General features: G+C 52.1%; 1 protein-coding gene across 5 annotated transcripts in view; it reads left to right on the forward strand.

Annotated features, from left to right (window-relative positions):
* The window catches only part of LOC144369041 (ral guanine nucleotide dissociation stimulator-like), a 58,582-nt gene extending 42,999 nt beyond the window's left edge, over positions 1–15,583 (forward strand). For all 5 annotated transcript variants that reach the window (XR_013428470.1, XR_013428471.1, XR_013428472.1 and 2 more), the window contains 8 exons: positions 2,427–2,571; positions 7,536–7,667; positions 9,882–10,069; positions 11,037–11,245; positions 11,482–12,874; positions 14,148–14,263; positions 14,430–14,660; positions 15,469–15,583. Coding sequence is in view for 2 of the 5 variants with exons in the window: in XM_078028114.1 (XP_077884240.1) it covers positions 7,620–7,667; positions 9,882–10,069; positions 11,037–11,245; positions 11,482–11,783 (747 nt within the window). In the remaining 3 variants the exon portion in view is untranslated. The remainder of the gene's footprint in view (positions 1–2,426; positions 2,572–7,535; positions 7,668–9,881; positions 10,070–11,036; positions 11,246–11,481; positions 12,875–14,147; positions 14,264–14,429; positions 14,661–15,468) is intronic.
* The last annotated feature ends 2,103 nt before the right edge of the window (positions 15,584–17,686 follow it).

Below are 17,686 nucleotides of genomic sequence, written 5' to 3' on the forward strand. Positions count from 1 at the left end.
CCCCCAACACACCTATGTGTGGGGTCTTTTCCCAAGGCACCTCTGCCCCAGCCCCCTGGGAACGCAAAGTGGGCAAGGCCTGGTGGCAACGCAGGCTGTCCAGGAGATGTGGCCCCTGGAGCTGACGTCCACACTCACGGGCTCATGTGGGTGAGGACCAGGGCCACCGAACGCTCACCCCAGCCGAGGATGCCCCTGCCACCTCTGGTGTCCTTCAGCACTCAAGGTCATGTCGCATCCACTGATCCTTCCAGCAGCTGCCAGGGCGGGGCAGGAGCAGCCAGGTGGCCCTCAGACCTCCTCCCTCTGTGTCCTCGCCCAGCTCCTCACACCCAGGGGTCACGGGAGCACAGCAGCGAGCTGGAGGGGTCCAGTGCCCAGCACGTGTGGCTGCCAGGAGCTCTCCCGCCTCCTTTCTGGGCACAGGCAGCAGGACGAGGCAAGACAAGGCAGGACGAGGGGTCCCCAGGCCAGCTGGGGACAGGGCAGCTGCTGGGTGGGGCGTGAGGCGCAGGTTCTCTTGCCTGCGGGTGCTGGGGCGCGGGAACCACCCTGGCCCAGGTGCTGTCTGCTGCGGCCTCTGGGGGGCCAGCCTGGGGCCATGCTCCTGGCTCAGGGAACAGGGACAACCAGGTGCCAGAGCAGGTGGTCACTTGGCCTCAGAGGTGCAGCACGGAGCCAGGAGGCAGAGGCAGGCTGGCCACCAGCCTGGAAGGCTGAGGGCCTCGGCAAGGCCAGTGGACAGCTTGGTGGCCCCCGACCCCTGGTGTCCTCAGTGGGGAAAAAGCAGAGCCCAGCAAGACCCTGGGAGGACCAGGAGTCCCTGTGGCCAAGGTATGTTGTGTCGAGTGGAAGAACCTCAGAGACCAGGCCGACCCTGGGCCAGGGGCCATGGAGCCGCAGCTGACAAGGGGCCTTGAGACGTGCTGTGTCGAAGTCCATGAGTTCACCAGCATCCCATCCCTCCTCCCCTCTGCCCAACGCTCCTTGGTCTTTAACTTGTTTTAACTTTTTGAATTTGTTTGTATTTATTATCTATCTGTAATGCAAAAAATAAATGCCAGGCGGCCAGGGCTTGTGTTCTTATTGACCCCTGTAGCCCGGATCAGTTTCTGGCACTTAGTAGGTGCACTTTGTTTGTTGAATGAATGAATGAGAGTCTTTCTGTCTGTAAAGCATCAGTGTCCCCTTCACCTGGTCATGTTTGGGGGCCCCGCGGCCTGTCTCTCTCCCTCTGTCTCCCTGACAGTCAAGACTCATCTGCAAAATGGTCCCTCTGCCTCACCTCCCCCTCCACGTTTCCCGCTCCTCCCCGCACCTTCCATTCCACACACACCTCCTGCAGGGTCATCTGTATAAACATGACCAGACACCAGGTGGCTTCATATAGACACGTTTGTCCCCTCCCAGCTCTGTGGCCACAGGTCACCCTGGCTGAGAGAGCTCATCCTCCCCGCAGCTCCCCATGGCCCAGGTAGCCCTGGGCTTGTGGCCACCTCGCCCCAGTCTCTGTGTCGGTCTCCACAGGCCACCTCCTCCCTGTGTGTCCCTCCTTTTCTCATAGGACGGCAGTGAGAACAGCTGCGTCCCCCGATATCAAAGATGACTCCATTTTGACTAATCCACCTGCAAAGAACCTATTTCCCAATGAGGCCCATTCTGAGGTGTGAGGTGGAGCTGTCGGCCCACTCTGTCCAGGACAGCCAGCAGCTCCAGCCCAGGCACCCCTTGCCCGGATCCTAGGCCCCTCCCCTCCTCCTCTGTATTGCTTCTCTCTTTTCTGTGGCCTCACCCTCTCCTTCCCCATTGTGACAGGTCCCCTGGCCTCTCTCCTGGACTATTTCCATCAAGGGCTGCACCAGTCCTGTGTCAGTCCTTGGTCCACTGCCTGCCCCTCTGTGGGAGGCCCTGAGAGCATTTCTGTAGAGTGAGCGTTTCTCGGCTGCGCTCTCTCAGGCTCGTCTCCTTCCCACAGCATCAGCCCCAGCCAGAGCCCCAGGAGGGGAACTGCCCACCAGCTTTTCCTGGGGACCGGCTGGCACACTGCTGTCACCTTGATTTGCTGGTCCAGTACCTGCTAAGGCTCACCCTGGAAGTGGCCCTCTCTCTGGCACGGCAATGTGCTGATTCCTCCTGGGACCGTCTGAACGGAGGTCCCCCTCCCACGTCCAGGGAGGTGGTTTCTGACCAAGATGAGACCCACACAGGCAGCTGGGAAGGGGCCCGGGCAGCGGGCAGAGGTGGACAAGAAAGCACAGGACAGTGCTGGGCACCCAGACCAGGCCTCAAGGGGAGGGTCTTCTTGGAGCCTGGAAGTGTCCCTGGGGTGTGGGCTCCTGTGGGTGGGGTAGGGGGCTCAGGCCTCATGCAAGTGGGAGGGGACCCAGTGCCCTGTGACCACTGACAGGGGTCGTGTTCCTGTACAGATTTGTTCCAATGCCAGTTGGTGGCATTTGCTGCCCTCGATGCCCTCTGCATGGTGGTCTGCTGGCTTGTTGAGGATGGCCACAGAATGCCCCACAGAGGCAGCCCGGCCGGTGCCTGGGGCCACCCAGTCTGCCACCAACACAGGTAACGTGGGGTTGCAGGGGTCGGGGGTCATGACATCTCATGCTGGGAGTCCCCGCGTCCTGGTGGGCTGGGGGTGGGGGACATTGCAGGTCCCACCCTGGTGGTGGGCATCCAGCAGCCCTGGCCTTTGTGACAGCTCCCCCCGTCCTTCGTGTCCAGGGTCTGACATCCAGAGGATGGGATGTCTGTCCTCTCAGGCCCAACACTGGCCTCCTTGTCCAACAGGCAGGAGAGCTCTCCTGGGCCTCTGGGGCAGTCAGAACTGGGCCAGGGGGAGCACCCAGCACCAGGTGGCGATGGAGCCCTTGGGGTGCCCCATCCGCCCCTCCCCAGCGTCTCATTCCTTCTCTGCTCAGTTTGGGGACACGGCAGGCATGACACCAAGATGGGTGACTCGGGTTTCCTGCTCCCTTCCTTGCCTCTGCCACGGGAGACACCTCAACTCCAAGGATGAAGGTGGGAGGCTGGGGGCAGGAGCCGGGGGCAGCACCCGCGAACGCTGTCTCTGCTCGGAGCTCCTTCTCGCCTCCCGCTCGGGCAGCCCCATCCCTGGGCTCCTGCCCCTCTCCAGTCTTCCAGTGAGAGTGGGTGACCCTTCCCTGCTTCTGCCCACTGGGAATGAACGCCTGTCCATGCACAAAGCCCAAGAGAGTCCCTGCCGCTCCCTGCTCGGGCTCCTCGCGGGGCAGGCGGGGCGAGGCCGTAGGCACCTTTTCCTCCTTCTGCCCTGGTGGTGGGGTGCTCCATGATGGTGGGAGAACCCAGGGGAAAGGAGAGGGTGTGGTCAGTGGGTGTGCCCCTAACCAACCAGCGCCCTGAGAGGGATGCCCGTGGTCCCTGGCAGCCCCTCTCCACCTCTGCAGGTCCTCTTCCATGGACTTCAAAACCGCAGACGGAAAGTACTCAGAAAAACATCTTGTCTCTCCCTAAGCAGAACCCGGGGCAGGGACTATTTACGTAGCGTTTACACACATTGGGGCTTGTAAAGAATCCAGAGAAGGTTCAAAGCATCGGGAGGCCATGCACGGCCATCTGCAAATCACCACTGTTTTATGAGCGACTCAACCCCAGATTAGTGCTCTATCACTGAACCACATCTCCAACCTGAATACGGAACACTTTTAATAATTTTCTGGTGTCCCCCTTCCTGGCCCCCAAATCTCCACAGTGCAGGGTGGATTTTCAACAGAGAACTGAGTAAGCACCTGATCCTCCGTGAAGCCTAGAGCTGGAGGCACTGACCTGACTGAATGGTGGCATCAGCCCCCGTGGCCATCAGGCTGCGATTATGATCAGCGTGTCAAACCTAATGGCAAAAGCAAAGTCCATTAAGAATCAAGTGAGAGGCATGTCAAGCTCAGGCTCTGATGGGTCCCCAGAAAACTGAACAAACAGCTTATGTGAGATAACTAGCCAGTGCTAAAATTCATTTCTGGAACTTTTAGGTCACTGCATGGGAAGCAAGAAACACTAGGCTTGAACCATCCCATGATCATTCATTGGCTGCTCTGAGTCACCTGCAGAGATGCAGGAATCACTAACCCACATCACTTCGCCTTCCACAAAAGTCTATACTCGTGAAGAACATTTTTATTTTTCTATTTTTTGGGCACCAGAAATTGAACCAGGGGGTGCTTTACCACTGAGCCACATCCTCAGCCTCTTTTTTTATCTCCATATTTTATTTAGAGACAGGGTCTCGCTGAGTTTCTTAGGGCCTTGCTAAGTTGCTGAGGTTGGCTTTGAACTCACCATCCTCCTGCCTCGGCTTCCCAAGACACTGGGAACACAGGCGTGCACCACTGTGCCCATCCGGTGAAGAATACTTGCAGAATGCACAGTAGGTCTTTCCTGGTATTAATTTTACTATGTGCATTACGACTTAATGGAAGTAGAATTCATCGTGCCATGACTTTCCTGACAGTGGTGCTAAAGGAGAAGAAAACACCGACCAGGTCCCCCCCCCCCAGCCACGTGCACTTCGGGAGAAGTTTCCTGGCACTAAGAGCAGTGGTCACTGGGGTCAGACCCCGCCTAGCTGTGCACCACCAAAGTCAGCCTGCGGCTTGCATCTCTGTGCCCTGCAGAGCTCGACACACAGCAGCTCAAGACGCACCAGCTGGCACACAGCACCAGGGCCGAGGGTGGAGACCAGCGGCCTGGAGAAGGGAAGGCTCGTGGGAGACATGTCCACCGCTCAGGGGAGGGCTGGCCAACAGCCCGCTGGCCAGCCACACAGGCTGAGTTTCTGACAGTGAGGTTAGGGAGCGGGCCAAGGAAGCTGCCAAAGGAAATGCCTCCTTGGCCATGATGTTCTAGGATGCCTGGCCTTCATCCCTAGTCTCATGACCTGAACGCCTAAGAGCCCTGTCTCTCCAGTGATAAGTGACAGAGGTGGAAGGAGCATCCTTTGCTATTCATCACAAGCCCTTTTTCAACCCCACCTGAGCTTAATGAGGTCGCCCTGGGAAAGCCCCTCAGGATGGGGATGTGAATCCACAGGGGAACCTACCAGGGGATCAGAGAGCTAGAACTTCCAGCCCCACCCTCATCCTTGCCCCGTACCTCTGGGGAGGGCAGAGGGGCTGAAGATTGGGTCGATGACCAATGGCCAATGTGTAATCTGTCATGCACACATAACGAAGCCTCCACAAAAAAAACAATAGTGTTGGGGGAGCTTCTGGGTTACTGAGGGGCATGGAAGGGCGCACCTGGAGAGGGTATGGGAGCTGCGCACCCCTTTTCCTGCACCCTGTACCTCTCAGTCTGGCTGACCTGAGCTGTACCCTTGTACAACAACCAGAAATCTAGTAACCGAAGTGTTTTTCTGGTCACCTCTGATTTATAGGCGATCAGTCAGCATCACAGGTGTTAATGTGGACATGCAGTTGGTGTCTAGAGAGAGGACAGTCTTGGGGACTGTCCTCAGTCTTGGCTCAGCCCTCAACCTGTGGTATTTGATGCTAACTGTGGACAAATTGTGTCCAAATTTGACTGAATTGCAGGACACAAAATTGACGACCAGAGAGTTGGACAGTTGGTAGGTGTGAGAAAAAATAACACACACTTGGTGTCAGAAGTATTGTGAGTGACCATAGGTGGGATAGGGGTGGATCACCAGGTTGGACAGGGCAGAGTGGGGGGAAGGGAGGAGCTGGGAATGGGAAAGACAGTAGAAGGAATCAGACGTAACTTTCCTAAGTTCATATATGCATACACGACCAGTGGAACTCCATACCACCAAGTTCAACCACAAGAATGGGAGATTATACTCCATGTATGTATAGGTCCAAATACACTGTACTGTCATTTATAACTAAAAAGAACAAAAATTTTTTTTATAAAAAAGAAGTATTGTGAGAAAGTAGAGAAAAACATTGGGCTTCCTTCTTTTAAAGATCCTTCCCAACTCCAGGATGTCAAGGTCTGTGGTTCTCATTTTAATTAGACAGTTCAAATTGACTTTGGGAAGTTCCGCCTTTACCCACACAGAGGGTTCCCCTCCAAGAGCTTGTTATAAGATGCCTCTACACAGGTGGAGCTTGGAGACCTGCAGCCATGTCTCTGAACTGTGACAGGAAGTCCCCTGTCCCCTCCCTAGGACACACACTCACCAGTTCCAGAACTGCTTCCTTTCAAAATAGGCTCTGGGCTCATGCGTGTACAACTTCAGGAGGATCTCAAGAACTACAGAGAAAGGAAAAGCCACTCGGCTAGGAGATGAAGGGGTTCTTCTCATCCAGGGCAATTAACATGGCGTTGATTAGAATGACGACATCATAAACCCAGACAAAGATCCTGCCTTGGGGGGAGAGAGAGACCCTGTCACCCGCATTTCAGCGAAACGAGTGCGATCCTCTTTAGGGCCCTACCGGAGAGACTTTATTTCTCAGCATCCCCAACACACACCACTCCTCATCCAGGAAGGTTCTAGCAGAGCTGGAATTCATCTGCCTCTGGTACCCTGGTGCAGCCTTCCTTTCCCAAGAGGAACCAAGGAGGGAGAGAGGTGCAGCTTCCCCAGTCTCCCCTAGGGGGCAGCACCTGGGTCAGATGAAAGCTGAGGCAGAATCAGGGGGCAGGGAGGTGGTTAGGGTTCGGTCCAGGATGTCCCCAGGAAAACTCGCAGCCTTAAATAAGAGAGCTTCAGAAAACCTACTTCCCATGCACACCGTCCAGGTCTAGCTTCCTAAGTTTGGAGACAAAGTGGGTGAACAAGCCAGCCTGCCAGCCCCGCTTCAGCTCCCCCTCCCAGCTCCTGCACAGCTGCCCCAGGTGTTCAGGTGCCACAGGGAGCCTGCCATACGCACAGGTAGGGGACAGCATGGAGAGGCCACCCTAGTGTCCTCCCCTGTGAGGAGCACTTCTGTGATTCAAGATTGGAATTGACAGAAAAGAGTCTCCGTGTAAAGATCTTTGATAAATTCCAAATGCAGGCAGCTAACAGGGACATTCACCTGTCTCAGAAGCTTCGGAGCCATTTGCTTTTATGAAACATTAAATGTAAAGAAAACAAGAGGCCACTATGGCTGAGAATAGGCCGCACACGTTAAAAGTAAGGCCTTAAACCAGGATAAATGGCTCTTTCCAGAGGCCATTGGCTAGAAAATTAAGGGATACACAGTCCTCCTTTAGCAGTTATCCCAACAAAGCTGACTCATCAGTCCTGACCATAATTCACAGAATCAAAGTGCCAGGTTTGTGTCAACTTCGTGTTTATGCTGGTGGGGCCAGGACCTCCTGAATTCAGAGAGGGGTCAGCTTCCCTGGCTCAGGGGAAGGTTGTGGTTGCATGTTGCCTAATGCAAGTTATTGAGTTGAAGTTGCATTTGTTAATTCTAAAATATGGAAGGAAGTATGGTGTTTGGTCCACTTGAGGATTCACTCAATAGAGTATCAGACTTTGTTTCTTTTTTGTGGCACTGTGGAAATGTGAATGAGAACAAGTTGGTGACATCTTTCAGGTGGAAGCATTGTCCGAGGACGCACTCATCAAGTTGGCCAAGAAGCCATTTTGTGAAGCCCCTGTTGTCTCAAGGCTTTTGACGATGAATTCATGTGTGGAGACGGTAATTCTTCATGGACCTTTGCATTTGGTGAGTCACGGAACGTATCTGAGTAGATCATTATTTACCAACATGTCCACAATAATCTCACATATTATGCATAACAGGTCATGGCTGGGTAAATATTACCATTTCCTTATTTGCTTTTAAGAAAAGTAATAATGACATTATATTTTCTCCTTTTTTTTGCCTTGAAGTATGTCAGTGTCTTAACCAAGCATGATTGTTGGTAGGTAGGCTAGCAAGAACTTGAACTCAGGGATTTTACTGTCATGTAAATCTATTGTTTTTCATTGATTTCTATTAATATATCCAGGTTGGCATCCATTACCTTTTAAGCATTTCACTTTCCCAATTGTGGGCACCCTGACAGCCCTCAACCTTCTGTAAGCACAGACAACTCTATAAGGAACCTGAGGATAAATTTCCCTGTGCATGTCCCCTTGTGAAACTGCTTAAGCACCACCTGGTTTACACACAGGTGGCATTTCTAGATCAAAGTGTGCATGTTTACTTCTTTGACTAAGCACTGCCAGGTGGCTCTTCTGAATAGCTCTACCTGTGGCCAGGATTGTATTATCTAGCTTTCTAACTTTTGCATGTGGAGTAGATACATAGTGGGAGCACACTGTTTTTGTTGGTATTTTTCTTGGTATCTATTCTGATGCTTTTCACTGGGGGATTTTCTCCTGTGAAAATGGGCTTCCTCTGGATGCCTCTGCCCGTTCCTCTACTTGACCTTATTTTCTTCTTCTTTTTAAAAATTTTTCAATGTGACTTTTTAATTTTAGTTTTATTAAAGACATTGTCCTTTGCTTGCATAGTCTATACCTAAACACTAATCCTTGCTCCAAGGCCCAGCTTGCTCTCAGCTGCCCTGGGAGGGGAACGGTCTTTGGTGATAGCCAAGAGACACCCCTGTAGAGGGCACAAGTGCTCTGGTTCTCTGGTGTCTTGTCAGCAGTGCTTCCCATGCTCACAGAGGGTTTCAGACATTATAAAATTGAATGAGTTCATTCAGAAATTAGAAGTTCTATTGAAAGATATTTGCATGAGCCAAATAAAACCTATTTCTAGGCATCCTGGTGAAGACAAGGTTTTATCTTTATGTCTATGTTTTTTTCTATGTTTTGTTGTTGTTGTTAGAATGAAATTCATATGTTGCCAGACCATTCTAGCAGATGTGTAACTAGATGCCATTTAAATTACCCACTTTTAAATGGTAGACATTTTTTTAATGAACACTGCCCGTCTGCACCTTTTTTAAAAACAGGACTGGGCTGAGAAGCCCAAATACCAATGGTTAGCTGGAACATATTTTTCATTTGGCCTGTCAGTATTCCCTGAGGTCCTCTGTGCAATCAGCTTCGTTACTCTTGCTCCCTTACTGGATTTCATAGAAACCATATGCTATGTATGAATCAGAGACACCAATCCCTGATTAGATGCTACCCTACTTTCCAGAAAAGACTGGGCACACCATGAGTTGCACAATGATGGGACCAGGGTCCAAAGGCTGCTGAGAGGGAAGGACTGGTTATGAATGCATTTTTGAAGGCTCCAAGCTGGAACTCTAGAGGCACCAAGCAGGGCAGATGCTGGTGGGGGTATTTGGGTACTTGTTGGTGAACACATGCACACCTGAGATGGGTAGGCATGGAGGAGAAATCAGCAGCCCATAGGGCTTTTGAAAGTGATCTTATGTGAAAAGAGGCTCAGGTATGGGCACAGGAAATGACATCATTGCCTTGACAATGGATCAAACAGAACATGGAACCCTGGTATCCAGGCACCCACTTAACTGACCGAGCTCATTTGGTTGGAGAAACTGGAGTGAGAAGGATGTTCCCCTGTCCTTGCAAACAATGCCGAGCCTCAGGCTCCCAGGAATCTCAGGGGGGCCAACTAGCCCTTTTGTGGATGCACTGGATGAGGCTTCAACTTAGACGCCAGATCCTCTGGCAATTGTCGCAGAGGAGCTCAAGAGTAACAGTGAGTAGCACAGGGCAGTTGAGCCCAGCAGGCCCTCTAGTCTGATCCCTGATGAATGGCCCAGGACTCCTATTCTGACTGTGTGTGTGTGTGTGTGTGTGTGTGTGTGTGTGTGTGTGTGTGTGTGTGGTGTGTGTGTTTGTACTGATGGGAACTGTCCCATTGTGCTTTGACTCTAGTGTATTGGCACAAGTCATTTTTCTGTTTGTCACCATTTCCATTTTGAACCCACCATTCTTGGTCCCAACCCAGGGTGAAAATAATGAGAACACGGAGGAGCCCTTCAGGGTACAGAGCCTTGAACCTTACAGGCAGGACCAGCTTAGGAATGAGCTCCTGCCTGTAATTTGTGGGAGGAACCTACATTTCAGCAGCAACATGGGGTTAATCTCCTGGGATTCCATCCCCACCCAGCAGGTGCTGGATCTTTTGTTCCCAAGGTAAGCACCAGACCACCAAGCCCAAGTGTGTAGCCCCCTCATGCCTGGGTCTTGGGGCTGCCATGTACCTCTCAGGGACCCAAAGGTTTGTGATACCTAATGAGATAGAGGACCACACTCATAGTGGAATTTCAGCCCTGAATGGGACGAGTCCTGGAGGTGCCTGTCACAGCCTTGCAAGGGGAGTGAACTTTCCCTCTTAGGCAGAGAAACCATCCTGACTCCAGCTGATCCACAGAGGTCTGTGGAGCAGTCCCCACACACCTGGCACCACAGCTCAATGGTGTGAACTGAGCTCATTCCCAGGTGGACTCAGCGAGGCCAGGTGGTCTTTCTGGTGTGATATTGGCTTCTTGAAGAACATAGATCTGTGCCAGAGGCGTCTCAAAACTCGGGCCTTGGGAAAAGCACTTTTGGGTTAATAAAGACATGTTAGTATACATAGTGGGACAGAGCGTCCTAGCTGGGACATAGCTGGACAGGGGCTTTGGACATGGCAGCTCCCACACCCAGAGAGATGTGGGAATCAGCAGTTTGGGCTCATTCACTGATGAACATGGAGAAAGCACCCACTGTGTGAAAACACGTTTCCAGTCACATTTCATAATTCAGTGAAAAATGGAGTGCAAATGACCGCCATTGTGTCCCTTTTCATGGGGGTCAGCCTAAAACCGCAGGTGCCATGAGTACATATCCTACATGTGACTGCATCCCTGACTCCATGAGGCATAACTGCACGTTGTCCTCTTCAGTGACTATGGTGGACCCCTGGACCAACTTCAACATAGAATGGGCTTGGGGTCAAGAGGGTGGGCTCCTGTTTCCAGAATAGGGACCTGCAAGGTGATTTGACTTGGGAAGGCTGAGGAAAGGCTGCTCTCCCCAGTGTAGGGTCAGAGGTTTTCTCTGGAGGCCGTGGCGAAGGCAAAGCCAGGGTTTTGCTGACTCCACACCTTTCTCCCCACAGTGCCTCACCTTCCTTCCTGGGGACCTGGATTAACTTCTACACCGAGGCTTTCCATCAGCCTCCAGGCTCTCTGAGTCTGCAGCAGCTGCTGCCATATATGGGGCTCTTGCTGGTTGGTTTGTACCTGGAGCATCAAACATACCACCTCCTGGCCACAACTGAAGATGGCATATCAAGCCAGGCAGCGCCTGAGAGCCAGGCGGACCGGGGTGAGTACCTAAGGGTATATGAGGAGAGGTCCGACTCTTGTCCCACTGCAGGGAGTCTGTATGCCTGGTGTTGGGCTGGAAATTAGGATAAGCCTTTGTCCATTCAGGAAGTGACCCCAGTCTGCAAAGAGGTCCTGTGTGGGCTAAGGGCCTGAGTTCTTCCTGGCAGTAGGGGTATTGTCTGTCTGTGGGAAGGTCAGGGCAAGGCAGTCATGTTGGCATCTTTTCTCCTCTAGCTACAAGCTCAGTTCCTGTATCGGCTCCTCAGCCAACCCCAGAGCCAGAGCCTTCTCCCAGGGAAGGGGCAGAGCCGGAGTCCAGGACATCAGGGGTCTCCACTCGGTACTCCCCACGGCCCCAGTACAACAGGCGGGTGAGAGGCAGGTGCCTCATTCACGTGTACCTGGAAAATGAAATGACAACACAGTATAGGAGCATCCTGGTGAGTCTTCGAGCAGGGGAGTCTCCTGGGAGCCCACAGTGGGGAAGACCGAGTCCACAGCAAACACCTTGGACTAGGCCTGTCTTCTTGAACTAGAGCTTCTGGAAGGTCAGGAAAAAGAGCATAAAATGAGGAAGAGGGAGGCGGGAGAGCAGCAGCATGCCAGGTCTGGGTGCGAGTGGGCCTGCGTGTTTTGGGGTGTGCAGGTTAGAAGTGCAGGAGTGAGTGATGGGTTCAGAGGAGGTCAGAGAAATATCGAGGGTACAGGCCATCCTCTACTGACCTTGGTATTGAGGAGGAGTATATTGAACCATGGAGGTTGAAGCAGAGAAGTTGGCAGTCATTTTCTTGTGTGTGGGAGGGGATATGTTGCTGGTTGAAGGGAAGGGAGCCATTGTAGAATGATTAGGGTGGATAGGTGTGGGTCACAGACAACTGGGGGCCATGGAGGGGCCTATTAGTGTCCTAGTTTGCATGTATGTGAATAGAGATTTAGCTGCTCTCTCTGCAGAATTTTTCTGGGTGTGGAGTATCCATCATGAGACTCTGGTGTCCACCTCCAGGGGAGCCATGTTGAACCACAGCACCTGCTGAGTCCAAACCTCCTGACACCCCAGCAAGCACTGACACTCTCGAGCCCAGCAGCTTCCATGCCTATCATTAAAGAGTCCTAGTGTGTGTTGTGCCCTGGCTGTCAGGACCAAAACACCTAGGGTTTGTGCCTGGTCCACACAAAAATGCAGCTGCATCCCAGACCAGAGCAGGGATATGGAAGTCCACTGGACCATTCCTCCCATCTTGATGGGAGTAGAGTGTGTCTGTACAAAGCCTTTTGGTTCTTATATCCTTGTCCCTGTAGGGCATAGCAGGTTGAAGCAAACTCTTGTACCAAGATTGGACTAGAGGCTCATAGGAAGACCTCACATGATCACATGAAGGCCTCAGGTAGCAGGGTAACAAGATGGTGCCCTTGTGTTGAGAGCTCTCTTGTCTCTGATTGTCCTTGAGCACTGTCCTCTGGGTAGCTACTCCCAAATTCCCTCTCTGATGAGCCTTCTCCAACCCTGCTCAGGTGACCTGCCAGGACAGCACTCAAGTCATCATCCGCAGGGCCTTAGATGCACACTTGCTCCAGCAGGAGGATCCAGAAAACTACGAACTTCTGCAAATTGTCTCGAACCATCAGAGTAAGTGGAACCATCAGAGGGTAGGGAGCAGTGAGTCACAGTGGGCTCACGATAACTGGGAGCCAAAACACAGTGTGCATTGACCCAATGCCCAGGAAGAGTATGGTGGGACTTGTGCACAAAACAAAGTGTAATGATGGGGCATAAATCTGCAGGTTCTTCATGTTCTCCAGGGGCTGTGGACCTGCCTATCATGTGTTCTTTCCTTGGCCTGAGGAGGCATTGCAAAGCTATTATCCACAAGGGGCCAAGAACACAGGCTTCTTTGTCTTGTGTTAAAGAAGACAGACAACCACAGGATGCCTACTTTGGCAGCCTTTCCTGACCTAGACGAGTACATGAGAAAAGCAGTTCAATGAACAATCATTTCTGGCTTCCAATCTTTCTATTCCTTGCAAACTGAGTCCACTTAGGCCCAGAGGCCATTTCTAGAGAGAAGTGTGTGGTAGAATAGAACCCTTCACAGCTTGTAAACCCTTCTTGGAGAGAGAGGGGGGGGGGAGGGAGGGAGGAAAGAAGAAGGAGGAAGAAGAGGACGAGGAGGAGGAGAAGGAGGAATAGTAAAATGAAAATAAGTTTAAGGAAGAGACCATGAATAAGAAGGTCAAGATGACTATTAGAAGAAGCATAAGGAGAAGATGAAGAAGAACAAGAATAAGAAGGAGAAACACAAGCCGAACAAGAAGTATAACAATAAATTGATTAAAAATGTGAATGAGAATTATACTCATGAGGAGGAAATGCAGAAGTGGGGAACTCAAGAGAAATATATTGCTCTGGATGGCACAGCCCTGCTGTGGACATCCTCCACCCACGCTCAACACACCTGCAAACCACACCCTCAAATTAGTGTAGCTTTGTATGAATGGATGAATCCACTGGCAAGGTGGAGGCACCCACCATCAAGTGCTTTTCCCCAAACCCACCTGTGATCATTGCTGCAGTGGGGAGAAAAACTTGAACACATGAGTCTTTGGGGACCAATCCAGATACAAAGTGTAGCTGTTTGTCTTTAGTGGGTCCAACATGAACTAAGAGGGTCTGGGGTACAAGGGGCTATTTCCTTGAAAGGTGTTCCTGTACTGGACCTCCTGTGCATAGAGGGTCCTCAGGGAGGAATCAGTGGGGAGTCTTTGGTGGAACAGTAGCTGGATTCGGGGGCTCTCAGGTCTGTGTGTGAGACGTGAGCTGGCAGAGGTTCTCAGTTGTGGGAAAGGTTGGGTAGTATATTCCTTGATTGTCACCTACCACGCCTCTGCCCCTGCCTCTCCAGAGCTGAGGATCCCTGCTGATGGGAAAGTATATTACGACCTGGATGGAGGAGTGGATTATAACTTTATTCTTCGGGAAACAGCTGCCAGCAAGTCGTTGACGGTCAAGCCAAATGAGGTAAACAGCCACCTTCTTCAGTCTTTATTCCTGGTGCCACTCCACATCCTCCAAGGGGACAAGAACCTCAGGTTCTGGATGGATGTTGTAGAATGCCCACAGAACCAACTGCCAGGCTGGGTGGGGTGCAGTTGCTGGGCTTTGCTGATGTTGTCATCCCCCACAGTTCTTGGAGCCTTCTGTGGCAGTGGCATCCAGGACCCCAGCAGCTGTGAGCAGCAGCTCTACAGTGGCTGCAGGACCATTGCCCCAGGCCACCCAAAGCAATGAGTGCTGCATGAGAAAAGTCACCAGTAGCAGCTCCTCACTGCTTCACTCCAGCGAGCAGGTGGAAGACAGCCACTTTGTTCACGTCCTCCTAGAGGGACAGAGCCTGAGGGAGACAAAGTGCATCCTGGTAAGCCCGACAGCAGGGCTGCCTCTGGGTGTCCACACAGCGGAAGGCAGGAGACACAGCCAACCCTGGGGCTATGGTGGGAAATAAAGAAGAGAGAGGTCTGTCTTAAGGGCTTGACCTGAGGAGGGAGAGCCTCAGCATGCCCAGCTCCAGTGGTGAGTGGGCCTGTGTATTGTGGGTTTTGCATTTGCAGGCCAGAAGTGCAGACGGAAGTGCTGTGGACAGATGAAGGCAGAGATATGTCTAGGGTGTAGGCTGCAGTTCCTAGAACTTGGTATTCTCAATGAGTGAGGTTGGAGCAGAGGAGGTGGCAGTGATTTGTCACATGTGTAGGAGGGGATGTGTTCCTGGTGGCAGGGAAGAGAACCTCCTTAGCATGACTAGGTGTAGGAATTTGGGGTCGGGATCACCTGGGGGGTCATGCCAAAGCTTCAGAATGTTAGTCTTTGCATGTATGTAAATGCGGAGCTAAAGGGGTTCTTGGCAGAATTTCTATGGATGTGCAGTAGACACACTAATGCTGTAGGTGTCCAGCTGCAGAGGAGACATGTTCAGTGACTGCCAGTGCTGAGTCCAGTACATCATTACAACCAGACCCGCACCGAGCTTCCAGAGGCCAGGGCCTCTCAAAGCTGTCATGAAGCACTCAAGTGCACACTCTTGTATCTGAGTCTGTTTTGTGTAGTGGCAGTCAGGACCAAAATTTTCAAAGCATCTGCCTCTTTTTCTCCTGAATGTTTGACCACAGTCTTCTGGGTAGCTCCTCTAAAAGCCATTCTCTGATGACATTTGTCCCACCCTGATCCAGGTGACCTGTCAGGAGACGGTGACAAGCCTCATCCGCAGGGCCTTGGACCAAAATTTGTTGCAGCATGAGGATGTGAACAACTTTGAGCTGCTGAGTATGATGTCTGAGGATGAGAGTAAGTAGGACAATCAGACAGTGGGGAGACATGATCCACAGTGGGCTCAGGATAACTCACAGCCAAGAGAAAGTGGGCCTTGTCCCCAAAATACCAAAGTGTGGTGGGCCTGGCAGAGACTCTCAGGGGTTGTGGGTGTTTTGTGGTATAATCCTTGAGTGCCACCTAACAATTCTCTCCACTTCGCTCTGCAGAAATCAAGGTCTCTGACCACTCACTGGTGTGTCTGTCCATGAATCCGGGAATAAAATATTTTATCGTGAGGAAATGCCCCCAGGTCAAGGGAAAGGAGGTACACCTACCTTATTCAAGCTGTACTTGTGCTGCCATTCCACTCCCACCTGGGGAAATAAGAAGCCTGAGCACCTGGACATATGTGCTAGAAGCCCATAGAGCCAACTGACAGGCTGGGGTGGCTTTCTGTTTCTGGGTTTGCTGATGTTCCATCCCCCACAGTTCTCAGAATCAACCTGCAAGTCCTCCAGGCCGCTTTCCCACAAGCAGGTGGGAGACACCTGCTTAATTCGTGTCCACTTAGAAACACAAAGTCCAAAGATGGCCAAGACTGTTTTGGTAAGCCTGGGAGCAGGGGTGTCCCCTGGTGCTTACACCTGGGTGGGGAACAGACACTGGTCCAATACCATGGACTACTCATGCCCTCTTGAATTTGGAGCTTCTGGATGATCAGGAGGATAGAGGGGAATCAAGAAGGGAGAGGTAAGTGTGAAGGGCTGGAGCTGAGATGAGGGAGAGCAGCAGCTTGTCCACTGCCATATCTGAGGGAGTCTGTGTGTCAGGTGGCAGCATGCAGTCCAGAAGGGCAGGGGCAGGTATGGGTGACAGATGAGAATAGGATAGGACCTAGGTTGCAGGTTCCCTTGTATGGGATGCTGACATCTATGGAGGAGGACAGCAGTGTGAGGTTCTGCATGTTCCTTGAACAAGGAGCTGAGAGAGTCTCTCTGCAGAGTCGATATGGATGTGGAGCAAGCACACTAAATGTCCAGGTAACCCAATGACCACCCTTGCCGGATGAGGTGCCCTCCTACATCCCAGCCAGCACTGAGCCTCTGGAGGCCAGGAGCTCTTGTGGCTATGTTTCAGCACTCCTGTGTGTGGTCATGTTCCTGGGTCTGTTTTTGGCCCTGGCAATCCAGACCAAAGCCTCTAGGTTTTGTGCCTAGGCCATTCCCAATGCCGCCTGCATCCTCGGGCAGACCTGAGATCTTGGAGGCTATTGTCCCATTCCTCCCAACTTGTGGGATGAGATTGCATCTGTATGCAAGTAGTTGAGTCCTTTCACTTCAAGAGGAGTGCAGCTCCACAAAGAGCAATGGCAAGCCCAGGAAGTCCTATGTACAAGGATTGGGCTAGTAGCCTATGGGAAGAGCCTACACGATGCGCAGGAGGTCACCCTCAGGTAGTAGGGTCATGGATGTTGCCCTTGTATTTAGAGTGGAGGTGCCTCCAGAATGCCCCTGCCCACTGCCCCTGAGTAGTCACTTCAAGGCCCATTTCCTGAAGGCCTGTCTCCCATGCTGCTCCAGGTGACCTGCCAGGATAGGGCTCCTGTCGTCATCCGCAGCGCCCTTGACCTACACTTGCTTACTCAGGAGAAACCGGAGGATTATGAGCTGGGCCAAATCATCTCTCACCGTCAGAGTAAGTGAGACAATCAGATGGCAGAGAGCAAGGGTCAGGATGTGGACTCAGGTCAACTCTTAGCACCAAAGAGTAGTCTCTGACCCCCAAGAACACTCCAACAGGGTGTGTTGGGTTCTTGCACAAAGACAACTGCACTTCTGCTGGTGGAAGTTCTTGAGGTCTAATAGTGTACCCCAGTGGATATTGCGGCTCCCCACCAGGTGACCTGCCCAGGACATGAACAGGCATACAAAGCTGACATCATTGAGGAGTGAGGAGGAAAGCCTCTTTCCAGGAGCAGTATGCTTTCATGGTCTGGGATAGGAGAGGTTTCAAAGAAACGTGGGAATGCATGGGCTAACGATGGAACTGGCATTTGGTGGACTGAAGCAGTACTATTGAAAGCCTTCTGTGTGACCAGAAATCCACTGCCTGGGCAGAGCATTGCCAGGATTCTAG

Source organism: Ictidomys tridecemlineatus, chromosome 12 (genome assembly GCF_052094955.1).
Source record: "Ictidomys tridecemlineatus isolate mIctTri1 chromosome 12, mIctTri1.hap1, whole genome shotgun sequence".
In the NCBI taxonomy this organism is placed as follows: domain Eukaryota; kingdom Metazoa; phylum Chordata; class Mammalia; order Rodentia; family Sciuridae; genus Ictidomys; species Ictidomys tridecemlineatus.